We start from the raw sequence: 27,797 nt of genomic DNA on the forward strand, positions 1-27,797 counted from the left end.
ACGCCTCTTGCACAATTCTGTAAATTCATCCCAAATAAATGTCATATACCAGAGACGTGTGCATCTTTTCGAATATTCTCTCTATAACTTCAATTACTCCCTTATAAAGACGATAATAGTAACTCTATTAATTAATACTGATGGTTCTGCTTAGAAATTCGTTTAAAACGAGGTGAACTATTTGCAAACATCCCTGAAGTGCTATCCATTTTCTGACTAGCCAGTAGTTCAATACAAGAAAACAGGACGCATAGTCGAACAGATAAGCTTATATCGATTGAGAAAGAGGCTTTGAATCGATCAGTATAATAGAAGGTATGTCTATCTCAAATCGTTCTAGGTGTTGGTTACATTCGCATAAGTTTAAACGCCCTGGTACCTCAAGGAGTGCAGCGTGTAAAGCTGTTTAAAATTAATTTATCGAAAAATTGTTACGTATATTACTAGAAAATAATGTAATAATATAAATAATAATAAAAATATTGCAAGACCATTGTAAAATATTTGAGTGAAAAATATGAAAATTGTTTGTGTTATTCAGTCTGATATTTTCTCCAAAAATTATGTTTCGAGAAAGACACATTTACAATTTTCAAGTGCCCGTATACTACTATACCATTAAGTTTGAAAAATTCTATTTTTTTAATTTTTAAAATTGGACCTCTGCCACAAATGCATCTTTATGAGATTCTTGACTATTTAAGGGATGATTTAATACGATACAAAAATTGAATTTTTCGAAAAATGCAAAGTAGTCTTTCCTCTCAAATATGACTAGCGAGAATGTTTCGGTTCTAACATTTGTTAACATTTTGAAATATAACGTTTTTTTTTTATAATATTTTAATAGTCTCATCGCATATTATTATTTCATTTCTTTGCTTTTCCGTCCCAAAAAAATTAGTTAAATATATGCTTTTTGCTTTTGCGATCATACTAAACATGTGCGGATGTATATAACACACAGAAAGTTATAACGATCGAGAATCATATTCTGACCCGATCTAACTTTCCCTCTCTGTATCCCCGTCCGCCTGTGCGTCCACTTGATGTTTGCCCATGCATTTTTGTGTTTAACTTACAGTCCGAAATATTTAAGATATTTGGATGAAATTTGGTACACCGGGATGTTTTGCCTCCAGCTAATGATTCGGACGAACCACTTTCTATTAAACGTCTTATTTTGAAAAGTCGTTATGTGAAAAGCTATAGGGTGTTGCAGGGTAATTAACGGACCCTGGCCCCTGTAGTGTTTTTACTTGTTTTTTATTAAAAAAAAAAAGAATAAAATTTTGAATATAATTTTCATTACCGTGTGAAATTCCGATTCGTACAAAGTTGATGAGCAGAATATTGTTCTTGCTTATTATTTCATAATTAGACGGATAATAATAGAACAGTTGGGAAAATTAACTTGATTTGGCAACAATTCAAAAAAAAATTTTTTTAATTTTCAACTTACAAAGAAAAGAAAAGTGTTACTTAAAAAGAGTAAATTGAAAAAGTTGTACAGAATATTTACTGTAGCTTTTACTGCGTGTATAGAGGAAGAAGTGAATCTGCGGGATTGTAATATTAAAATGAAATCTATCTTGTGGTATGAAAATTAAAATAAAGCTTAAATAAATTCCTATACTAGTTGTGGCAAGTTTCGATTTTATTTCATTATTAAAGCGCACGACTTTTACTTGAAATATTTCTCACTTTAAAAAATTCACTTGAAGTTTGTTAACTTTAGATTGCGTAATTTTTTTTGGTTTGAAATCACTTCGGAAAATTAATTCATGTTTTAGTTTTTTATCACTTCAACTTGAATAAATGTTACATTTGCAGAATGACCACAAACAGCAGTCACAATCATACACGAGTAATCAGCACCAGGAACAGCAGCAGCAGCAACACTATTATAATAATCAGCAAATACAACAGCCTTTCTATAGTGGCGCCACTAGCATAAATGATGATGATGGTGGCGGCGGTAGTAATGAGGGTGGCACCGCGAATATGCAATCATCGCCGCAACAACAACAGAAACAGCAAACGTCTCATGATGCCGCCGTCCTCGGTGGTCTGGGTGAAGCATTGTCCACATTGCCTCAGGCGTCCTTCAACTACATCAACTCGATTGTGGGAAGCGGTGTAATTGGAATTCCATATGCTTTTCATCGTGCTGGCTTTGGCCTTGGGCTTTTATTGCTTATACTTGTTGCCTATATTACCGACTATTCGCTCATCTTAATGGTGAGTACGTGTATACGTATATCAACTTAAATTCTTTATGGATATTTATAACGTTACATAATATTCAGTAATAATACGAAAACGATGGATGCTAGCAATGGTGGTGGTGCAATAGCGATGGTAATGATAGTCGTAATGCTTGTGATGATGATGTTAAAGTGCTAACAAATTGTAATCCGAAATATGTATAAAATATTCCATTGGGTTAAGTTCGTTAATATTTGAATTTACGTGTGTGTATATCTATGCGTTTGAATGTAACTCTATGCAAATTAGCCTATTTGCTGGACTACTACTACTAAAAGGACATTTCTGTGTTGGTTTCCTACTTTTCAATCCCCTTTTTGATAGTCATCATCACCTCATCACATCATCAGAATCATAATCAAAACTTTAGTAATGTGGTAAAGATTTACTTTAAATCTAACGCGCAAACATCTATCTACGTAAGTTTAAGCATTTATATATGCATTGCAAGAAGGACTACGTTGTAAATTTTGACATTGTTCCAAAATTACATTTCCACAGAGGAAATTTTAAATTAATTTAAAAAGGGTTAGTTTACGAACATCAATGAAAAGAGGTTTCAAAGCTGATAAGAAGTAAGTAAGTGTTTTTCAAATAAGTACGTGTGTTTCTGCTGGCTTCCTCTGTGTTTTTTCAAATATTTTCCATTTCATGTCGAAAGATAATACCAAAAGCTCTTGAACTTGAATTGAAAGGGTGTTTACAGATGACTCTGGCCAAATAACACTCTTCTGTTAAAAGTTGGCAAAAAGCAAACGCTGTATAGTATTTTCTGGGTATTAATAGGAAATTCTAATAACTGTTGTAAAAATTGAAGATGAAATTGAATACTGAATTGAAAAGTATTGTACACATTCATAATTAGATTTGAATTTAAGGATTTAAATTTAAAAAACGGACGAAACTAACTCACCGCACGGGCTGGTCTTAAGCCCATGAGCAACCTGCACCCGCCTTACGTGCGGTCCCCATCGGCCCACGATTTTATAGACGAGTCACGGATTCATTTCGCACAACCAGTTTGCTGTCCCCCTAAAAGAAATGTTTTTTCAACCCTTCTTTACAAGCATGCCAATGTTTCAGGTCTACCAAACTTTTTCTTTTCATATGATTGAATCGTTGTGTTCGCTAAAGCGTTGCATTTATAACAAACCTTAGGACACCAAAATCGAATGTTATATACTTTCTTTATCTTTTATTTTGAAAGCTTTATCCCTTATCTCATCTAGACAAATCCAATGAAATGGAAAAATTGAAAGGCACATTATACTGGAATTTTTAGGAGTTAAGTTACTTTTGTTCTTTAAATTATTTTAATGAATTTTCTTAATGTAAAGACTGTCTTTTTATTTACTTAAACATCATATACGTATTGTTCTATTGTTGCATTGGGAGACCAATAACTTCTGTTATATTCATCATCTTGTTATAAAATTCATTTGTAATGTTTTTCCACACAAAATGCGATAACGATTTTTATAAATTCGCCATATCTTCTTCAATTATCTCTGCTGTAAATACTTGCCATATTCCCGATAACTGCTAGGCCGCAAATGGTTCTTGACATGCAACTGTATACAAATTTTTGGTTCTTAGGGTTGCCTGAGTCTTTTTCGATAAAGTAAGAGAGCACTTTTGCTTTATATCATTATCATTAAAAAAAGTCTTTATCACCTATAACATATAACCTTCAGTTTATTTGTGGAGTAGCAAAAGCAGTTTTCCCCCGTATTAGTAAACCGCCTTTGGGAATGAATTTTCCAAGTTTGTTCCATTAACTTAAAGATGTTAAGAGTCATTCTTCTAAACAACCTACATTCGCTCTGGTCTGCCCTAAAGTGCAGTTCTTGTATATAATTGTATTATGTGCCGACAATTTCGATTTTTAACAATGCATTTATGGCCAGTCATCTACACTCATTAGTCAATTACGTTAGCAAATACAACCACACGCATACAAAACTTAATTAAATGGGGAAATGTTTCCGTTCTGTTCTGTTGTTTGTTTTCTTTTTGATGTTTTAAAAATAAAAATTTCCCATATTACAGGTCCGATGTGGTCATATATGTGGTCGGTTTAGTTATCCTGGCATTATGGAGGCAGCCTATGGTAAATATGGTTACTATCTACTCTCTCTACTTCAGTTTATGTATCCGTTTCTGGGTAAGTTTTGGCGCGTGCACCGTTATACATGTTAAATATCAAAGCAATTTTTAAACACAGGAATACACAAAAACACGTACACAAACTAAATGAATGCCGGTGATGGCAATAGATTTTCATTATAATTTTAGCCATGATTTCGTATAATGTGGTAGTGGGTGATACATTGTCTAAAGTGTTGGTGCGTTTTTTCCCCTCATGGGGTGCATCAATGGGTGCCGTTCGTTTGGGTGTGGTATTCTTCGTAACGGTCGGTGTTGTCGTGCCACTATGCCTTTACAAAAATGTTTCACGTTTAGCTCGAGCAAGTTTCATTAGTTTGGCCTGTGTGGTTTTTATATTGTTTGCCGTCATTATTAAACTATTGTCGGGCGATTATAAAATGTAAGTATGTTAAGTATAGAGTCGTGCATGCACATGCACATCTATTTTTGTTAGCATATGAATAAATGATAATTTATTAGTGTGGCATTGAAATGAAATGATTTGTTTTTAATTTTTCTGAATGATAAAAACTTTAGTTCAGCTGGGGTGAAATATGAAAACAAGAGGAAAAAAAGTTTTATATTACTTGGCAATATATATTTACATTCTGAAGACTAACCACATACCTTCTTGTACATGAAGATATTCCGAAAAACTTACAAATAGCCTTCTATTTTTATATAAATCTTCTTCTGCTACAATACTGCCCGTCGGATAGACTTCATAAGAATCGCCCTAGATTTCAAAAACGGAAGGATCCGCTCCCTCCTTCTCTAGTTGCTACTTGTTGTTAAGCCATTCCACTGTTAGATCGTCTAATTTTAACATATCTCTGGGTTTCCACGATGTTACTTCTGACACCAGTTGTTACGAAATTCTTTTCTGAATATGATTCGTATCACTAGATCGTGGATATTCTTTTTAAGAAAACTACACATGCACGTTTTCACTTCTTCTTTACAATCAATTTCCTTTTTTACAATCAATTTCTTTAAAAGTAGGATTATTTACTGACTGTGCTTTACGCAAATATTTTGTTTATATACATTTTTACAAGCTTATTATTGTTACCTATATTTATGGTTTCATTTTTAATCCGTTAATCTGCTTTTTCATTAATCTTTTTCGTCTGCCGGCAGCTGCGTGACGCGCCACAAATTTGCACTTGGTTTTTCCCTCTTTCGGAAATTTATTTTCTGGAAAAATCAATTAGTTGGAGGAAACTAGATTTGGGATTTCCGTAAGAATATTTTCCGGTATTTTATTGACAGTATATGAGAGTACAAGGAATGGTCATCTTACACTAAGGTTGTAGCATAGCCGAGTAGGTAAGAGTCCCGGGGTTCAAATTTCAAAGCCGCTGACCATACTTGAACGTAGCTATAGCGAGTTCTCAGTCAGTACGACTACCACCAACCAATTGGGACATGCTACGCGGCCATTCTCTACCTTTCTTTTTTATAACGCATGTTGCTATCAAGAACCTCATATTCTCAAAGTTAGGAAGGTATCTCGTATTTTGGATAGGAAGAAGCCACAGTAGTACATTTGATAATTTTTTTAAAAGCTCTTCCTGCCTTTCCCTGCTTTTATCTAACCAATGTCCCTTCCTTCCAATCGCCGACCCCTAAGTAATATGGGCGTACTAAAAGAACAATAGGCGCTTGCATCAATAGATTTATGTTTGGCAGTTTATAACTCGCCGCTGACCTAACTTCATTATAGGGCAAAATTTCATTAATTAAATTATTACTTGCTGCGCAAGTTGGGTCAGAAACAGCGGCACCATAAGAAGTTATTTTTTACGAATTCTTAAAAAAGTTCAATAAAAATATTCCACATAAGTTGCGCTTATAAAACTACATCCAGAATGTAATGCAGGGTTAGATAGACATAATTGTAACTTTTGGTTCACCTTGGTACGTTTGTGTTTTCAACCATTTCGCTGACTAATACTTCTGACTTCTTTCGCAACACCATTTACCACGCCATTCATATATGGTTTACTGATCAAAAGTAGTAAATTTTACCTTGATATAAAAAAAGGGAAATATTGAAAACAGAAATAATTCACATTCATATTGAAACATTTCGTAATTCTTCCATTAAAGATCCATTAAAACCCGTCAATGTTAAGATAATAAAATTTCTAGCCTAAAATAAATAGAAATTTTTATTGTGTTTTAAAATTTAAAAAAAAATTCTTGAAATATAAAATTGCTATCACTAACGTAATTGTGGTTTGGAATAGCACATTCGTAGCATGATTGAGAGGATAACCTCAAGTCAGAGCGACTAATGTAAACTCCCGTATGGTCAAATACCTGCGACCACGCATGTAACACATTTTACCAAAACAATGGCTCATATGTATAATTATTATAAAAAATTTATGTCATTAACACAACACCTTAAAGGTGGCAAACATTAACAAGTAAGCAAATTATATTCGATCGTGAACGAATCTTTTATACCTATCACAATCATTCTACAAAAGACGAAGTAAAAGAATAAAATTTCCATGCTCTATGATATCAAGCGTGGGCCGCTGATTTTATCTATTTTCGAAATAAAAGTTTTCGTCGCATACGCGTGTGGGCGTTATAGGCGTCTCCTCCCAAAAGTTTATATCCAAAATGCAAATTCCTTTAGAAAATTTGTAAGCGATATCTTCATTTTCGCTGACGGGAGTTTGTTTACCACAAATAATACAAAGTTGCGCTGACAGACAGATGGACAGATCAACCGATGGACATGTTTACATTCATTTCAATGTATTCTTTATCCCATCTGCGCCTTATAAAGGTATTGAAAAAAAAACTAACCCTGATGCAATTTAATGTTGGGTAGGCGTGGTCAATTTTTTCCATTTTTATACAGGTATTTCAGCATCGCCCATAGAATACGCATCCAAATTTTTGTACATTTATCTGGTATAGTTATGTGCAGCAATTTCTAATGCCTCTGCCTAGTTTGAAGCCGATAGCTTCATTTATGCGGCTAGGAGAGTGTTCGCAGCGGACATTACACGAACGGACAGACACGCGGACGGCCATTTCTAAATCAATTTAGAATTTGATGCTAATCAAGAATATATATACTTTATGGGGTCTTTGGTGCTTTTTCTTGGCGTTGCAAACGTTTTGACAAAATGAATACGGCACTCATATTTCGGTGATGGGTATAAAATGGAGTCTGTCTTAATCAAACAAACGAACTGCTACAGCGTACAATCGTTCAAGTCTGTTGGTTTGAGTGTCCGTAAAATGACTTGCATAGCGTCAGTCATTACAGCTTGTTAGCTATTCGACCATTATGCACTTGAGAACCAGGTAAAAAAAGTCAGTTAGTAAGGTAAGAGTAAGTGTGTGGGTGTTTGCAAATCAAGCATCGTCAAATGGGGAAGATTTACAGTGAATGAAAATTGTTGCTTGTTAAACGTCAGCTTGTATTTTAATTGACATAAGCAAGAAAAAATTAAAAAAAAAAGCATAAAGAAAATTGTTGTATACACTTTCATGGCTTTGCAGTGAACGAGTATACAGTGTAGATGAGGGTGCGTACAATGCGAATAAGTGTTTTTTTTTTTAAAAAAGGGGGAAGTCATAGAGGTCGCGAGGGAAAGAGAGAACAAATCATTTTCATAGCTTTTAGTGCGATACTTCTGATGGTGTGTGTTATGCTTACCACTCAGGGATGGGAATATTATTAAGATATGAAAACATTTGTGACAATCAAAAAGAAGTTTTAGTGTCCATACAAAGTATCTGATGCGAAACTGACCTTGACATGTTCGTCCGTCTGCCCGGCCTTGTTTACCACTGAAGACATCAGCTTCAAATTTCGAAATTGTATAATCGACACACCTACAATGAAACATAAACGGAAAACTTCTCTGTTTTCAAAACCAAGAAAAAAAAACGACGTCTTTGTTGATTACTCGCAAACTGTTTTTCCTATAGGTGATCTTGCTTGTGCAAAAATGAAAAAAGTCAGCCGTGATTACTCAATATTATAGAATCTCGATATTACACTATTCTAGAGTTTTCTTTCAGACAAAATTGCAGGGTCCATAAGATTCGATCACAACCCAATATAGTTTTTTTATTTGTGTGATTTTCGTTCCGTTATGCGAAATAAGCGAACTCTTCAGATTTGTTTACCTTCTTGTTGTTTCATTCATTCCGAGCTGGCGCACGAACTACCCATAGTAAAGCTAAATTGTAAACTTAAATGAGCTTATCTACGATATGAACTTTCTATTTTTGCAAATGAACTTATCAAGCGTTTTCTTAATTAGTTACAAGCGTTCAGATTTTTCTTTTTTAATTAAAAAGAAGAATAAATTTTTTAAAAATTTCTTTAAGAACTGATACCGCAGATTCGTGGACTTTCGCAAATTCGGATGTAATACCCGCTACTGGCATTATGGTTTTCGGTAAGTGTGCATTTTTTTTTCAATATTTGAAGTAGTATAAGATAGATTTCATTCCAAATAATTTTTGCATTCTTATGAAGCGCAATTTTGTTAATGTATTAACTCATGGATCAATAATTTTCGGTATTCTAAGAAACGAATCCGTACTAATTTTAGATAGTGCCAATTCTCCAACGATATCTATCTCAAATTTTAAGTCATAAGGATCATCTGTTTATTAGGTATAGGTCATGAAAACAAAAGAAAAATCAAAATTTTCTGCATTGATTAAATATCGTTATTCGGTGCGATAAACTGCTTTTCAAACTTAAACATTGGCTTGAAAAATAGTCTGGCAGCACTTCTCTATCGAGACACGGCATTAGCTGTCAGTAGTTTGCTCATTTTAATCGAACTTATAATGTGATGTGCAGTTGGTGGCCACTAGAGAAGCATGGTATCGCAAGTCAACGGCTACAATGGCAAAATCGCATGAATCGAACAACGGTTTCAAACACTAAATTCACTCCCATTTCGCCTTCAGTCGTCATTATTTATTCGCTAGTTGCAAAAGAACAATCTATGGAAAAAGATTTGGAAGAAATGATGGAGTTAATGAGCAAGCGGAAGTGTGTTCTCAAAATGTTTTGCATTTGGACTTGTTATATCCTCTCTTGGAGGAACTTTATAAGAAAAAAAAAAAGATTTGTTACCCCCGGCAATCATCAACCGATGTATTGCGTTTCGCAAGGAATGCCATAAAATATACATTCATTCAACAGGAGATACGATTATCTATTTTTTATGCCAAAGAGCTATTGTTTCACTGGAGGCGTAGTGCGTGACACCATTCGGCTGAAAATAAATGTCTTCCACGTCTATAGAAGCAATTTCAAGACAGAAAATATCCTTCGTCAGCTAATTTCTGAAGTAGTTAAACGAGCAGCATTTTCAAAAAAGAAATGACCCGATTATGCCGCCAATCCAAAAATTGCACCGAAGTGTCACTCTTTCCTCTACTCGAGAAGTTTTCAGATAATTTGTCTTATATCTTCGAAGCCACAAATGGCTTATTTTGCTTATTGCCCTAGCTAGACAGGTGAAAATGACTTTCAATAACCAAAGCAATCTGCATCGAAGAAACCTTTTAGCATCCGATTAGCTAAAGTATCTGAAAACATCGTCATTATTAGTCGTCAAAAGTCACCGCAATTGTATGTTGGCAGTTCAAACTTGATATTTCTTCTTGATAGATTCTACATATATTTTTTGTATTGCTTGCTTTGTAGTTCCGCGAATTTTTTGTGTTTAAAACCCTCGAGAATGCAGGAAGTATAGTTAGAAAGGATAATATAAATAAAGAATGGCTTAGCCAAATAACCTAAATAAAGAAGATAGATAACAATTTCAACGTTTAGCGGAGCCGACACACAAATAGAGTCGATCTGTAAACTGCTAACTATTTTGAAATGTGATTTAGTAACCAGAATTCACCTAAAGGAGAACACAATTTTCAATTTAACTTGCTATTAAGTAATTATACTCTTAGCACTCATATTTTGACATTTGATGGTGTTGCTTCATCATGAAACATTAAATTGCAAAAGTTTTCTTAAAACACTTTAACAACGAAATCAATCGATTGCTATTCAGGTGAATGTAATATTATATGTTGTATTTTTCTTTCTTCTTTTTGTTTTCCTTTTCTCCATTCGTATTATATGCTGGCACATCGATAGCATTCATGTGCCATCACAATACATTTCTCGTTTATCAATCGATGCGTGATGCTACGCTGGAACGTTGGGAGAAAATAACTCATGTTTCGATTGGTTTTGCATGGACGGTAGCCGCGCTTTTTGGCATTGCTGGTTATTCAACATTTCGTGCTTTATCACAAGGTGAAAGTATAAAAGATTATATGTATGCGTGGTTATGTAGGGATTTTGTATTGTATTTGTTATGAGTAGAAAGTACTGGCATAAATATCTAAAAAGCTTTTATAAAAAGTTTGTTGGTACACAAAAGGTCTTGCTTGATATAAAGGTATTTTTCCATTTCTACCATCCATACTTTCGTATAAAATGTGATGAAAGATAATCCATATATACATAAGGTGCTAAGCCGCGCGTGAAGCATAGTGATCTTTGTGCTTATCACCGGTAAATGGCTTTTGAAACTGTTATCTTCAGTCTCAGGACCTTGTAACAATACTTTATACGATTTTAACTTTTCTTTACACATTGGGCACTGACTGGATACAAGCGTTTAAAAATTATTTGTGGGATTCATGCTTGTTACGCGGTTTATTATATTATTATAGCCCCCCACCAACTTGTGTTACAGGATGTATTAAGTGTGTGCGTAAGTAGGTAACACTCAGAATATGAACAACGTAGGTCTATTGCCTTAGCATAGAAATAATGTGCAACCTTTGTTGTATTAATACCAAAACAAATGCATAATTGCATTAGGCGAAGTGGTGCAGGACATGTAATACCCGGCCTAGGCCGATTATAATGTTCTTATTTGCTTTTAATTCTACATGTAGTAAGTTATATTCGCCTTATTTTATTTAAGAAGACAACTCAATCGATTTCTTCGATCAACAGAGTGCTTCTATTTTACTTAGACTAAAGTTAAAGTTTTGAATGCTGGATATATTGACCGAAAAATTAATTAGCTAAAGCGTAAGAAAGGGGAAATGAGACTATAAAAATTTCCTTCAAATCAAATGTAACTTGATAGTAGGTGAGTGTTTTAAGTTTATGCGGAGATATGCGACACCCAGAAGAATTTGCAATAAATCCATCTTTTATTAGACCTTGTGTAAGCTTACACGTCTGTCCCTCTGTCTACCGGTGTGATACTCTTGTCCTCTTGTCGAAATTTTTGAGATATTTTGATAAAATTAAGTACACCGGCCTTTATGAGAATATCTTTTGATAGATTTTTTTTTGAATTGGGTTCATACAATATGTTTATGTCAAATACGATTCACTTATTTAACGCCTTAACCAGTTCTTTCTTTTTCCATTTAATTACACATTATATATTTCTATTATCTTGAACTATAGGAATACACTAACTCATGGATAGATTCAGGTACCAAGAAAGGAGCGAAAGAAATAGTGGTCAATGCACAAAAAAACTGAGGTAGAGATTGTTGGAGGGACAGCCGTGCAAAAGGATACTCACTTGAGTAGATGAAAAAATTCGGCACAAATTGCCTAGTATCGTGGTATCGTATTCTTCGCTGTATCAACAAAAATTCCATGATTTAGTTTATACTATTAAACCGACGATTTCTTTTTATTATGGTGAATAGGGACCGCACAAAGCAGGTTTGATTTTACCCGCAAAAAATAGTTCTTGCGACGCAATTAAAAGGTATTGTTTATGCTGTGAATAGGGATGGCATAAAACCGCAAAAAGGACCGCACAAAAACAGGTTTGAACGTACTCTTCTAGTGCGAGAGTAAGTTAAGCTTGCACGGATGTATATAACACCAAGAAGCACTTAAAATGGAGTCGTCTATCGTTAGAACGACCTAAGTTTCTTTGGCTGTGCACCCGTCTGTCTGTTTCACAATTTTATGTTCAACCCAGAGTTTGCAATTTTTGAGATACTGCGGTGAAATTTGATAAACAAACGTGTTTTAGGTTTAACGGGAACACTTTTGCGAAACGGTGTGGATCGGAGCACTTTCGCGGTCACTTCCAACAATTATATTAAGTGAAGTGATTTGTGCTAAGTAATATTTTTACTTGTGTTTCTATTGAAAGGTATGTTTTATTGTTTAGGGAGGTTTTGTGTTTGTAAAGTTTTTCCGGTGACTGTAGGCACTTTAGTTTTTGTTTGCGGTTTACGTTTTTATATATGTGTATATATATCTTATGATTTTTTCCAATGTTTTCTTATCACTTCAATTTTTTTAAGTTACTGTTAGACGAAGAAAATTTTTATATTCTATGAATACCGCAACGGCTGCATTAATTGTGTTGAAGGGTTGTAGCGATAAAAAATATGCGAGACTGGATAAATAGTAACGGTACATTTAATTAAATGCGGTAGATATTTGTGAAAAGAATTATGTAAAAAAACCTTTAAGAAAACATCATGCAGGTTTTCAGCATCCTAGGAAAGAGTCGAAAAGCGTCTTTACATATTACGCTTATATATTTTATACCTAATTAGAATTATAAAAATTATTCATCAAGTCAGTGTAAATTTTGCAGAAATTTTTTTTGTGAAAAGTTTTTCCGTGCGTTTGAAATCGTGCTGAAATGAAGGCAACCTTAAATAGTTTCTGTTACTCATAAACTCGTAAGAACAATAGTAGAAGTAAGAACTTTAAGAAGTATTAGTAGTAAAAACATTATAGTCGGATAGGGCCGAGCGTTAGATACTCTGCACCACTTCATCCAGTACCGTTATTCATTCATTTTGGTACTACGTCGAAAATCACACACTATTTTCATGTAAAGGTGTACTTTTCATGAAAGCCCGCATATTGCAGGATTCTTAAAACTTCATTTATTTCCTAAATATTTCATTATTATTCAATTTCGCCATAAAAAAGAGAAATCAGACTTTTTCTCCATACAAGAGCTTGCATTTCATGATAAATCTTTATACGTTGGATTGTAAAAAATAGACTCATGTGACCCAAACCCCCTTTCATTAACTTTTGCGCTACTATGGACCCACTTTCGTCATAAAATATGAAGGGTACCTCTGAAGGACTTAGTCTTTATTAGAAACCTTATATGGAATGATGTCCAAGAAATACACTCATCATGAAACATTAATAATTAGGGCCTTTTGGTAAACAATTAGGGCTTTGTTCCGAATTCGGTAAGGTTGATTTCTTTGCAAATTTACTATTATGAACCGATTTTAACTACAAAATATTGAAAATTATATCTCTTTATCTTTTCATATAAAGATTGATTTTTCGCCGGAATAGTTATATAGGAGGGGGTTAAAAAGATGGTCCCAAGCCAAACCAAATTTCTCATACTATTTTAGGATGTGAAAGTACTATTACAAAGTGAAGTGGCTCGAGCAAGGCCCTTTCCTTCGCCTAATCGCTAAAATCGTCTGTACGGTCTCAAAATATTGTCTAAATTATTAATTAAGCGTATCTTGCCGCTAGGTATTAAAATGGATAATTTTTTCATGCAATGCAATTTCAAAATCGACTATTATATGCGAAGAGATTTTTAAAAGTTTTTCGAAAAATGAACTCATTCTCAATAACATTCATTCTTAGTCTAAATAAGAGCAAAAAATTTCGAAAGTTGCGATCCATAGGCTGAACCATATATGCATAGACAGATGGGCGAAAAAACAAACATGCTTAAATCAATGCAACCCTGAATCGATCGGCATAGTAAAAAGTGCCCTTCCTAAGTCCTTGTAAGCGTTGCATATATCGGCGTAAACATAAGACACCACGTTATAATAATATAAATAAGGCAGGCCACCATACCTTTGGTGGTATTGGGCCAATGCATTAATGGTACGGCTTTTGTATGGATAGCGGATATGTTCGTGAAGCGCGCCTTTTTATGCTGGACCTGAGCGAATATTGGCGACCAAGTGCTATGACCAGCTAAGACATTTTTTATGAACGTAATTATTTGAAATTGGTAGACAATGGTTCAGAAGTGCAAATATATAAAATTTGCACAACGTTTTGTAACCACAATTTCCTTATTTTGTTGAAATTTTCGTTATGTCGAAGCACACCCAGAGAGTGAGAAGAACCATATCTTTCTTTTCTTTCTTTGTCACGCAGCTGTTGGAAGTCTTATATTGGTCATAAGCTTTTACTTTTGTGTTTAAAAACAAACTCTATGCTCAATATATGTTAACTTCTTAAAGAAATCGAAAACGACCCGGACATCGAATCCCACAAACAGTTAGCGCAACTCAGAAATTGGGTACGGACTTTAAATAGGATTTCATGAAATTAAAAGAAAAATTTGCCGGAATTACTTAATAAAAAGCTCACTCTCTTGCTTTTCATCGCATAGCTTGCACATACATTTTGCACCATACATTCTCTTAAGATTTAAAAGAATAAAAAAAGCAAGAGAAGTGTGCGTGATCCAAGTCCAAGATTATTCTTTTTTTTTAATTTTATTTTCGTTTCATTTAAAGGTGACTTGCTTGAAAATTACTGCGTGAACGATGACCTTATGAATTTTTCACGTATTCTCTTTTCAATATCGATATTGTTAACGTTTCCAATTGAATGCTTTGTTTCACGTGAGGTATAACGATGATTTTAAATTTAATTTACTAGCATTATTAACAATAACGATAAACATATTTGCAGATTGTTCGGGCTTTGGTGCATCGTTTCGTTTTAAAGGAACCAATTAGTGAATTTACTCAAGATAAGGATCCTAAACGAGAGAAAGGTGCCGAAGTAGATGAATATTCAAAAACCATTACATTGGCTATAGTGTTTAGCGCATTTGTGATATCGCCTATGACCGAGTGTTTGGGTTCGGTTTTGGAATTAAATGTAAGTTTTTTAAATGTTTTTTTAACCAGTTAGCTGTGATGAATAGTTAAATGATGATTCGTCCATCCGTCCTTGTTGGATTTCCTCATCAAATTTTACCATTATGAATGTGTAATTGCTTGAAGACATTTTAAAAAATATTTTTGCTATATTGTCAATTCGTTTCAGTACAACCTAATTGCATTTTGCACACATTTTGTGTTTGACGAGTATACAAGTATATCGCTAAAGAGGTTGACGCAGTTAACTGGTTAATATTGTTAGGAAAAGTACATTTTTTTTTTGTTTTTAGGGCCTATTGGCTGCAATACCATTGGCTTATATATTGCCGGGTCTGGCTTATATACAAATGGATCCGCATCCCCTATTAACACGTGAAAAACTTCCAGCTCTTGGTTTAGTAGTATTCGGGGCATTAGTTACAATTTTGGGGGCAGCTGTTCTGCTGCCTAGCTTAAATGGTGACTGCCGTGCCGATATTGTAATGGATTATTGTAAGCCGAACTTTGCTGAGAAAACTTCCAATGCTACCTTAAGAGATTAAATCAAATACACTTCCCACCAGCCCCTAATAATTTCTATGATTATATTTCGTAATGCAATTTTTTCGTTTTAGTTGAAACTTGTGAAATGACCGAACTTTTCAATGTATGAAATTAATAAACTCATTTTTAATTTGTTCAATTTCTTCTATTTGTTGAACAATCTTTTTTCGAAATTTATTATCTCCGAATCTCTGTTAAATACAAAAATCAAATTTGAATCTCTGTTAACTATAAAAATCAAATTTTATTCTGTGTTAAATATACTATACTCGTAAAGAAGTAGCTAAAGCTGACGATTCAATAGTGCTCAGTTATCAAGTAGTTAATAAGTCTTCTGGTTTGGGTGCCACAACCATTCCAAATCATTAAATTAACCTACTTAAGACACCATTTTTTAGTGTAATTGTTTTCTGTTTTTAAAATTTGTGTCATTGTATCATATATAAAAATTTTACAATTCGTAGTTAACTAAACATGTTATATAAGCGTATGCAGATTTAATATGTTAAACGTATGCCATCTTCAATGAATTTGTAAGGCGCACATAGCCAGTAATCGTTGAACAGGATAAGCATGACTAATGTAAATGTACGTTAGGGTGGTATTTAAAGTATAGCCAAAAAAGGCAACTTTTTATGATTCCGAGACACTGTTTAATAAATCACTCTTGTATTACTTGAAAATACGTTTTGAAGTCCAAAAGGTGTAGTTTTTAGATGTCAAACATATTCACAAGTTCTAGAAAAAGTTGGTAAAATATAATAATTAGAATTTAGCACTTAAAAAAAAAAAAGCAAAAGGCTAAAAAAATATGTACACACATATACGTAAACATGTTATTTTAATAATAAAGTTGTTCATGTCGAAATGCCCAAGCGAGGGGACTTGAGGAGTATTTTCGAACCGAAAGTGATTGATAAAAAAAGTATAAAATTATGTTCTTTGGGTTTTGAACGAAGAGTTTTATCGTTCGGAATGGCCCGCTTACCGAACATCGTTCTAAATAACAATTAACTTGCCAAGATGGGACGATTATTGGCGCTGTCTGATTAAGGGCATCTGTGGAAAACAGCAAGTTCCTGTAATTTCCCACGAGCTTGAAGTGAATATTCGCGGATTAAAATGTTAATTGCGGCAGAGTCTTCTTTGGTTATAGCTGTAACGAGCGCTCGGTGGGTAAACGCATAGCACTTGACAATCCGATCTTTTATATCCATCACCGCGATTCTAAAAAAAAAGAAGAGAACTACAATTGCACACTTGGATGGGCGGATGATTTTTACTATTTTGAGAGTAAAAGTGGAAAGTTATATGGTGCATGTGTCCTACAAATGGGTAAAAAGCAAAAATCTTCACGCAAAGGCGTAGACCGGTTTGAGGCATCTTTAAATTCTTTCGCGAATTCATATGCAATGTCTAATTTTTGCGATCGGGAGAATGTTTACCACAGACACCACACAGTTGCGCAGACCAAATTTGAAATTGACCAAGAATTTATATATTTTATACCATTTTGAAGCTTGTGTCAGTGCTTTGGAAAAGAAAATGAAACTATGACACTAAAGGATTGAGGACGCGCCGACTTCCGTTTTTTAGGGAGAATGAAATAGAATATACATATACAGAATATACGTGCAAAATTTTGTGGATTTATCTGCCGTAGTTTATGAGTAAAGTGCAAGAAAAACAATTTTTTGTCCTTCTTGAAAAACAGAAGTGTTCTCAGTTTACGTAGCATGTCTTTCGATCGATTAGCCCATTTTCAACACTAATCCGTGTGCAAAAACTTTTAATGCTTGCGCCAAATTTGAAGAAAATACCTTCATTTTTCCGATCCAGAGTTTGGGCGTTACAAACGTTTTAAGAAAGTGATTATACCCCGCATTCATGGGTAAGGGGGATAAAAATTGGTACTAAAATTAATTGGAGAGTATTACGTGATCTGAATTATTTATTTCGGAAAAAAATAAAATCTCGAAGCTAAAATCAGATTTGATTCCTAAAAAACTCTGAAGTGTTTCGTTATGGCTTTGTCTTTTATTTCAAATCAAATGTGTCCATAAGCAATATTGTGTTTATTTTTTTTACTAAAAGTATTCCAAAAACGAGCGCCAAATAGCCCAGTGATCGAAACAAAAATTTTAACAATCTGCAAACTTTTTTTAACGCTGTTGAGTCGTGTACTTCTTGGAAATTTATTGAGAGATTTTTACAAATTGAAATGAAGACGGAACACCTTTATTAGCATATACTATACTAACATGGCGCGTGAACAACCTTACGATATTATTAAAATTTATTTAATATTTATTTAAAAAACAACCAAAAAACAAACAAAACATCTCCTTCAATTATCCACTTATCTCAAAAAGTCGTTATATGAACAGTGGCCGTAGAAGTGGTCCTCCTTGGGTCAGTGTACCAAATTATCAAAATATATCAACAATGACGATATGACGACAATGTATGTTGAGCAAAAGTAGAAAAGACAGTCAGACGAGTAGGTAAGCTTAACTTAGTGATTGCTTAAGCTAAATATACCTTTTTACCACAAGTGGTGTACAGTATAAAAAATTTTTTTTCCTTTCAATTAAATCAAAAACTAAAAATGTTAAAGCAATTTCCACATTATTATAACAACATGCATCCAAACTTTGACCAAAAATTTAATATTAACCTGACCAAATATATAATAAATGAAAGAATATTTTAGACCTATTGAATATCAAATTATAAGCCAAAAATAATAACCAAGAAGGGAGATTAAAACATAAAAAAAAAATTGAAACCTTTTAAGGAAACAATCGAAAGCGATATTCGTTTAGACGTATGAAATCCTTTGCGTTAATCAAGCAACAAATATCTATAGTTATAGTTGAGAAAATGAATTTGAAATTTATTGGCCAATCAATATTTACGTATAATGGGACGAAGGACAAGACGAAAGCAAATGTATCGGAATTTATTTTTATTTTAAGGAATTTTGTCAATAGATCTGGTAGTAGTACGCTAGTATGTTCCCTCTTTTACGAAAGTCGTTTAATTCCGTCGTCAAAGCAGGCTTGGAAAAATGTTTACTTAAACTTTTTTAAAGATTTTTCTCTGCAATATTTTGCATGTTGAAGATAAAAATTGATTAAGAACTTTGTCTTTCTTACTAGAATTTACTTAGGACTTCCATGACGATGTACTTGCCGCCTTAATGTTTTAAATATTATGAGCTCTCAGGCACGTTTGCGATCATTTTGAGCCTAAGGAGATTTTATTAAGCAGGAGTTTTCAGCCCTCTACGCTGGATCTACTCATACTTTCGTCCCTTCTAAAAATCTATACACTATGCACAGTTTTTCGCGTGTATATTTATAGAATGGTAAGACTATTAATATATTTTCAATAGTTATAAAGACAAAACCCACACGAAGAAAGTTTGTAAAAGTATTTCGATATTAAAATACCCGTTCTCTTTCGAGCTACATCTTCGGGACTATTGTTATTGGTCCAGGAATCTATATTGACGAACTCTTTTACTTGCTTACGACTGTCGATTTTTCAATACCAATCATTTCAATATTTATTATTTTTTGGTTTACGTTTGAATGTTTGAAGAAAAATATTACCAAAACCCCTCACCTCATCTGAATGAGAGCAAATATATTTTTACACAATAATAATTATTAAGATGCACGCTATTCCCTGAAAGTATTTTCCTTTATAAATTTCTATATAATAACGGCAAATTATTTAAATAATAGGCAACTAAAAGAAACAAGAAATTATTGCAATCAAGAACTAAGCATCGAACCCGGGAAAAGATGGAAAGTGAAAATGAATATTGTGTAGCTAATCAAGTTCCTAGCTGTAAGAAAGCCAAAAAAAGAAAGTATTACAAATCGAAACATAACACACATCACATCATGTACATATATATATTTATATATACGTCTATAGCAATTCTGATTACAAAATTTAGCCAATCAAGCGAATTTGCACCAATTTTATAAACGTTTTATTAAAGCAAGTACCTTTAAAATAATGTGTATTTATGTATGTTATTTAAGACACTTTTACAACTGTTCTTTTTGTTTTTACAACATTTATGACTAAATTATGAAATTATTCATACACAATAGAGAAATATACAATGTAATGCGATAATAATGATACACAATACGATAATAATAATATCACAAGTATTTGCTTTTCAAATAATCCTTTACTTGCAAGTGACATCATTTTATGTTATTCTTTTGTAATTTTTCTAAAATGTACCCTATGTTATTTGTGAGATAGAGAAAAAAAGAGAAAGAGAGAGAAGAAGAGTGAGAAAGAGAAAGAAAGAAAGAAAGAATGAAAGAGAGATGAAGAGAGAGAGAGAGAGAGAGAGAGAGAGAGAGAGAGAGAGAGAGAGAGAGAGAGAGAGAGAGAGAGAGAGAACCAACATACATATATTAATAATTATATTATTAACGAAATGAAATTAAAAAATTGTGTTGCCGAACTCAATTAAAGGGAGAATTGATCCCTTATGATACTTTACTTAAAATAAGCCAGCATATATCAAGAGGTATCTCTTTAAACGTTTCATAGAAGAATGAAAGGGAGCAGAAAATGTTTTCTTTTTGCATTAAATATTAATGGCGGTAGTTTGAAACTGTGTTCCTTTAATATATTTTTTAACTAAAAAAAAGCAATCGTTGTATTCAGATATTTGCGCAAATCGGCCAAAAATTATTTAAGGAGAAGAATGGAGATAAGTATACGACATTAGTACGTAGAAAATACGAGTGATATATAGTATGGCGGATAGATTGGGCATTAGAAAATAATTCTCCATCCACTATTCTATTACGCCTGCGAAACGAGATAAGTAGGTGAGTCCGTCCCTGTATACGTCTATCGTTCGTACTTGATACTTTGAAAGTAGAATAAGAAAATTAAGCCTTAATATAAAATCAAGCTAAATTAGATTGCGTGCAAAAATCCGAACTTTGATACAATCTTGAAATTGCCGTTTATTCTCATTTGTGTATTCACTAAGAATCTATTGTAAAACTTAATAGAAATCTTTCAGCTGCACGTTATTTCCACAGAACTATTGACACATTGAAATGGTAATTAATTAAGTTGAGGAAAACTTCAATATTTCAAAGCACTTAATTGCCTTTGAGTTCTTATTAGAACTATCTCAAATATAAATTTCCTTATCGGTCCACAAAAGGATTCCCCAATTTTGAATTTTCGTAAATTAAAATTTGCTTATTTATCTTTAATCATTTTATCTATCACCGAATACCGAGGAATATATCCTCTGAAATATATGCACGTTTATATACATATTATCCCTCAATGTAAGGTTCCCGTCCACTTAATCGACTTGTTCCTATCCCTAAAGTTGTCCGTGAAATAATGGCGATAATTAAAACAAAAACTGGCACTTGAAACATAAATTTTCAAATTTTTTGGTTACTTTACAAGCGGGTATAGACACTGTGGTGGGCCACGTGCCTTATTATATACCCCACACCACACTGCAATGATTCATATAACGATATCTCACAATAAAGGCTTGTATAAGGGAAAATGTTCGAACTATTAAACTATTACTAAGTGTACAAACTTTGATTAAAATACCTCAAAAATGGCGGTCCGTGAAACTGAAGAATACCAGACGAAAAGCCGTCCAGACAAGCTTAGATCCAATTTCATCAAAATATCTTAAAGGTTGCGGTCTATAGATTGAACTCAAGAATACAAGACGGATGGATCAGCTTGGATCTAATTTCATCACAATATTTCGAAAATTTCGGTCTTTAGGTTGAACACAAGAATACAAGACGAACAGGGAGACAGATAAGTTTAAATCAAATTTCATCAAAATTTCACCCAAAATTGCAGTCAGTGGGCTGAAACTAAAAAGGACGGACAGAAAAGGTTAAAATGATTTACAACGTCATTCTGAGTAGATCGGTATAATCTCAAATTGCTCTGGCGGTTGCATACAAACTTAATATACCTTGTAGAAAAACTCATCAGATTGATGTAAATTGGCGTAGATTGCTAGGCGTTAAGACGAAATCAATTTTTTTTTTAATTTACTTGTTTTCACCTTTACACGTTAAAGAGCTTACAACTTACACATATCATAACTCTACGCGGTTCTTTTTAGAGTTTACGCGCAACACACAAAACTAACTCATTATTTACTAACAAAATAATTTTTGAATTAATTTTTAATAGCAACAAAATTTTATGAAAAAAGGTAAACAGTTTTTTAGAAAAACATATTTTTTCTGACAGATATAAGTAACAAACAGAAAGAAAAAAAAACAAAATAATGTAAAATGATTTTTATTTTTTTATAAATATACAAAATAACTATTAAAATGACTATACGATAAAATAAAAGCAAATTTAATGAAATTCGATTTTACTTGATGCTCCTCATTCAAATTCATTGCAAGCAATTGTATGGATAAAAAGCACTTTTTTGAATCCAGTTTAGGGAAAAACATTAAAAACAAGAGAAAAGCGATTACAAATAAAGTAAATTATTGTAAATGTTTTTAAGCTATTTAGTAAAAGAAAAATAGCAAAAGAAAACAACCTGTATAGAAAAAGCTTTAGTAAATACTTATATTGTATTATATACACTGATATATATATTTGAGATTATGACGATAAAAAAAAAACACAAAACGATTATAGACATTTATTTGCATTTGTTGGCTATTTTCCGAAAACATAAGATATATGTAATTAATTACAGGTAAGAGAAGAAACCAGTTAATAAATGAATGGAAAGATTTTCGTTATCAAAATTAATATTTGAAAAATGTAAAAAGTAAGAAAGCAAAAACAAGAAAATGAAAAATAATTACGTATATATATCACTATATATATCAAAGTAAAAGTCCTTAGAAAGAATTTAATAAAGCATTAAATGTGAGTAAACAAATATATATATTTATATATATATTAATAAAATGTAAATGTATACATATACTGACGTATACATATTGCTCTGTACGTATCTATATGTCTATGTATGCATTGGTTATATGTTATGTAATAAGTAGAAAATGTTATGAAAGACATAATTCATAAATAAAATATCGTCTAAAATAACTGTTAAAAACTATCATTATTCTTATATGTATTCAAGTTTGTTATAACGTAGCATGAAAGACGATCTACGATGATCTATCCTTCATGTATACTTCAACTTTCGTTTCGTGCGATTTCTTCTAAAGTTTCCTATCTCGACGGCAATTAATTACATACTTATCTGAAATCTGCTAAGCTTTTTGACAAATGATGAACGGGCGAAAGGACTGACGACTGTAGCCCCGAATCTAGTTGTACTCTACATTATGTTAGAGGATGTATTTAGTGTATTTAACGCCCAGACAAGGTGATGATAGGCCCGATCGATTTAAAAACATTTTCTAAATCAATGCAACTTTTGTCGCCCTTCCGCCTGTGTGCTCTCTGCCCATCTGTGTTTATCTCCTGTCTACAACGCGCAATTTTTGAGATATTTTTTATGATAATTAAAAGACTTAAATATTTGACGATGAGAAATGCTTTCAGTAATACTGATACAGTCTCTAAATCTGTTATTTACACTTATTCTAGTATACATCACTTGTGGTACACGATATATTACGCTTGTGTGGACGTTTGTAATACCCAGAAGGACTTGAGATGAACCCACCTTTTTATGTCGATCAATTAAGAAAATGATTCCACGCTTGTCTGTCCGCCTGCCCGCCTGACTTCTGTCTGCATTTTTGTGTTCAATGTACAGGCTGCAATTTTTGAGATATTTTCACGAAATTTGAGGTGTGTTGGCTCAATAAACGCTATTGCAAATTGGAATTGGATCCGACCATTTCCTCGATCCTTCCCCATTTAAGGTCCCATTTAAAAAGGTCAAAAGGCGTTTTGTAAGGGGATCTGTTGAAGTAAAAGTATTGCGATCCAATCCAATTTTTAATAGCGCATATATCAAATTTCGTCAATTTACTCCGAAAACAGTTTGAGTACAAAAATACCTGTCCAGGCATCAGACAGGCGGACGAACCGGCGAAAGGTTTAAGTGGAACATGTCTCGTAATCCATAGACATATTATTTAACATGTAACACGAATTTGTTTCAAGTCTTTTCGGGTGTTCCACAAATCGATCCAAGTTTAATACGATCTATACGGATAGGATGTGGTATTTTAGCACATAATATAAAAATGTTTTCGATTACCTGGTAACCTTTTCTACGAAATGCAAACCTGCTTATATTGTAGAAAAGATAAATTTTTAATATTTTATTTATTTTCAACAAGACTAACTAGACCAAATGTTGACCAGATATGTCTATTTTGTGTACTCCATCTTATAGAAGGGTTCTCGACAATAGTATGGCAACAAGGTCGTATCTTATTATTTTATGGAAGGTATAAGTTACGAATAACAGGATCTTTGACAAGGCAACTAATTTATTTAAACGACCATATCAGTTGATGTTTTCGACCCATATAATGGCTTCCATGAAAAATATGTGTTTATTGGAAAACAAGACATTATTTCTGATATTTTACCCCGATAAATGGGGAATTCTGTGAAATGGTACAAGGTATTTACTATCGCCCTTAAATATTTACTTTAAGGATGAGAAAAAACATTTTTTTTTTTTTAGTTTAATAATTCCGGATACTTTTTATACAAACTGTACGTAGTATGTCGGTACTCCAAAGCATACTTGAATGTTATATATTTTCGTTTAAAAAAAAAACATTGAGGAAAAATTAATAAGTCCGATCATTTTTCGCATTTGTCAGACCTCAGTGTGTGAACTCCTCACCATAACTATAAACATAGTTTATTTTTGCAGATATGGTGGTGGTTCTGCTATATATCATTTTAATTAATTAAGTAAAAGATAACACATTTTTTAAATTTGTTTCACAAACCAAAAGAAAAAATACCTCTGCTTTGAATTGACTGAGAAATTTAGTATAAAAGCGTAAAAAAAAGTTAAAGGCAAAACAGAAATTTGAATGCAACGAAACGATTGCAGATATTGCATAAAAATTTATTGTCTGAATATTTAAAATAAAAAGTTTCATATAATGGCTGATAAGAGAAATCTATTGTTGCTATTTGACCGGCCAAATGAACCGGTGTTCATGGAAAAGGGTAAAACTTCCACAGTGTTCGATATACCAGATCGCTATTTGACTGACCGTTATCGCCCTATTGGCAATGAAGTGCAGACGCGTTTCGGCGAGAAAGCCCAGCAACGTATACCGGTTCGCGAGATATCCTTACCAGATTTACGCTTACCCATGTCTTTGGGTCGCGAGGAAATTTTCTCACTATTCGTTCCCAGACACAGACAAATTGCTGGTCGTTTAATAGATATTTTTATGGGTGTACGATCGATTGATGATCTTCAAAGTGTAGCTGTTTACGCTCGGGATCGAGTGAATCCATACTTATTTAACTATGCTTTCTCGGTTGCGTTATTGCATCGTCCTGATACTAAGGATTTGAATATACGTTCGCTAGCTGAATATTTTCCCGAAAAATTTGTAGACTCCAAGATATTCCGTAAACTTCGCGAAGAAACAACCGCTGTGGATGAGGGCTCACGTATTCCGATTACAATTCCTCGTGACTATACTGCTTCTGATTTAGATCCTGAACATCGTCTTTGGTATTTCCGAGAAGATTTGGGAATCAATCTTCATCACTGGCATTGGCACTTGGTGTATCCTTTTGATGCTACCGATCGTAGTATAGTGGCCAAAGATCGCCGTGGTGAATTATTCTACTATATGCATCAGCAAGTCATTGCTCGTTATAATTTAGAACGTTTTAGTAATAACTTGGCTCGAGTCGCACGTCTTAACAATTTTCGTGATCCTATTGCCGAGGGTTATTTTCCCAAAATGGATTCTTTGGTAGCAAGCAGAGCCTGGCCACCACGTGCTCAAAATACCAGAATAAGTGACTTAAATCGTACTGCCAATCAACTGAAAGTGGATATTGGTGATCTAGAACGCTGGAGAGATCGTATTATAGAAGCAATTCAGCAAGGTTTTGCTACGGATGTAAGCATTTATACTGATACGCGTGGCAACTCCTCTAATTTACCAACTGCAACTTTTTTTTTAGGATCGAGGTAATCGTGTATCATTGGCGGGAGATAGCGGTATTGATACGTTGGGTAATATGATCGAGTCTTCCATAATATCTCCAAACCGTTCCGTTTATGGAGATTTTCATAATGTTGGACATTTATTCATTTCTTATGCTCATGATCCTGATCATCGTTATTTAGAAGCATTCGGTGTTATGGGTGACTCAACGACAGCCATGCGCGATCCGGTATTCTATAGATGGCATGCCTATATTGACGACATATTCCAGGAGCATAAAAACCGTTTGCCAGTTTATACCTTACCGCAACTACAATACGATGGTATTTCAGTGACTGGTTTACAAGTGGCAGCTGATGGTGGACGTCCCAATATATTGAACACCTTTTGGCAGCAATCCGATGTCGATTTATCGCGTGGTATGGACTTCTTACCACGTGGCAATGTTTTCGCTCGCTTTACGCACTTACAGCATACGCCTTTCACTTATACCATAAATGTTAATAATCAAGGTGGAGCACAACGGTTCGGTACCGTTCGTATATTTTTGGGTCCTAAGATCGATGAACGTGGTTTGCCTATGGCTTTTAGAGAACAACGTTTATTTATGATTGAATTAGATAAATTTGTGACTTCGTGTAAGTTTTGAAAAATTTTCTTAGTTTTATAAATGTTATTTCACTTCTTGACCTTAGTGAATCCCGGTATGAATACTATACGTCGACGTTCAGAAGAATCTAGTGTTACTATTCCTTTTGAACGTACGTTTCGAAACGTGGATGCAAATCGTCCCCTTGTTGGTTCTGATGACGAGCTTGAATTTAATTTCTGTGGTTGTGGCTGGCCTCAGCATATGTTAATACCAAAGGGCAAGCCCGAAGGATTAACTTGTCAGTTGTTTGTTATGATATCTAATTATGAAGATGATCGGGTAAGATATCTTTTGGCATAAGTTCGGAATTTTATTTTTCATGGTTGGCTTTTGCAGATTGATCAAGATTTGGTGGGTAGTTGTAATGATGCTTCTTCTTATTGTGGAGTACGTGATCGTTTATATCCCGATCGTCGTCCTATGGGTTTTCCTTTTGATCGCTTACCTCGTCGCGGTGTTGATAGTTTGATGAATTTCTTAACTAATAATATGAGCATAGTTGACGTTACTATTCGTCATGACGATCGCACCGTTGTACGTCAAAACTAGTTCGTGGCTTTTGAATGCGAAAGAATACTTCGCTTTTGATTCTAAGCCACGAAATTTTACGTTTTTGACTTAATTCCTTTACGAATTGTAATAAATGGAAAGACTTTGCATGAACAAGAATTTGAAGATTATCTTTTGTTATGCAGGAAAGTGCTAAAAGAAAGCGGAAATGTTATTCTATGGCATAATAACGGAAACGTGAAGTTACTTTGACGTAAACTGAACGAAACCGGTCAGACATTAAAACCAATATATCAGTTGAAAGTGAACAGATTCAATTCTCCAAGAACCATATCAAGTTCTTCTAATGTATTTTTGAGATCTAGTAGCCTACACCTAGGTTAAATAGCCTGCACCTAATGCAATTCTTCATATATTTTCCTGAAAAAAGATGGCGAAAATTATTTCTTGTTGAGCCTTTATAGAGAGGGAGTTTAAAGCATAGACTGATGGGCCCAAATTTTACAAAATTAATTTTCTTGTCAAAGATGTTACGTAAGAAACTTTTTATGGGGTATCCC

The 27,797-nt window shown here is 33.6% G+C and overlaps 2 protein-coding genes across 3 annotated transcripts in view; both read left to right on the plus strand.

Annotated features, from left to right (window-relative positions):
- The window catches only part of LOC119642221 (putative sodium-coupled neutral amino acid transporter 11), a 35,247-nt gene extending 19,165 nt beyond the window's left edge, over window positions 1–16,082 (plus strand). For both annotated transcript variants that reach the window (XM_038041274.1, XM_038041273.1), the window contains exons 4-11: window positions 1,834–2,241; window positions 4,318–4,432; window positions 4,564–4,816; window positions 8,785–8,855; window positions 10,574–10,735; window positions 15,004–15,116; window positions 15,182–15,373; window positions 15,666–16,082. In XM_038041274.1, the coding sequence (XP_037897202.1) occupies window positions 1,834–2,241; window positions 4,318–4,432; window positions 4,564–4,816; window positions 8,785–8,855; window positions 10,574–10,735; window positions 15,004–15,116; window positions 15,182–15,373; window positions 15,666–15,917 (1,566 nt within the window). In that variant the 3' untranslated portion in view covers window positions 15,918–16,082. The remainder of the gene's footprint in view (window positions 1–1,833; window positions 2,242–4,317; window positions 4,433–4,563; window positions 4,817–8,784; window positions 8,856–10,573; window positions 10,736–15,003; window positions 15,117–15,181; window positions 15,374–15,665) is intronic.
- An 8,885-nt stretch (window positions 16,083–24,967) lies between these two features.
- On the plus strand, window positions 24,968–27,713 carry LOC119642230 (phenoloxidase 2-like). Its single transcript, XM_038041290.1, has 4 exons — window positions 24,968–26,027; window positions 26,092–26,713; window positions 26,771–27,006; window positions 27,064–27,713. Exons 1-4 carry the CDS (start codon window positions 25,044–25,046, stop codon window positions 27,274–27,276), a joined length of 2,055 nt encoding a protein of 684 aa, XP_037897218.1. The 5' UTR covers window positions 24,968–25,043; the 3' UTR covers window positions 27,277–27,713.
- The last annotated feature ends 84 nt before the right edge of the window (window positions 27,714–27,797 follow it).

The sequence above is a fragment of the Glossina fuscipes genome, unplaced genomic scaffold (assembly GCF_014805625.2).
Source record: "Glossina fuscipes isolate IAEA_lab_2018 unplaced genomic scaffold, Yale_Gfus_2 221, whole genome shotgun sequence".
NCBI classification, from domain to species: domain Eukaryota; kingdom Metazoa; phylum Arthropoda; class Insecta; order Diptera; family Glossinidae; genus Glossina; species Glossina fuscipes.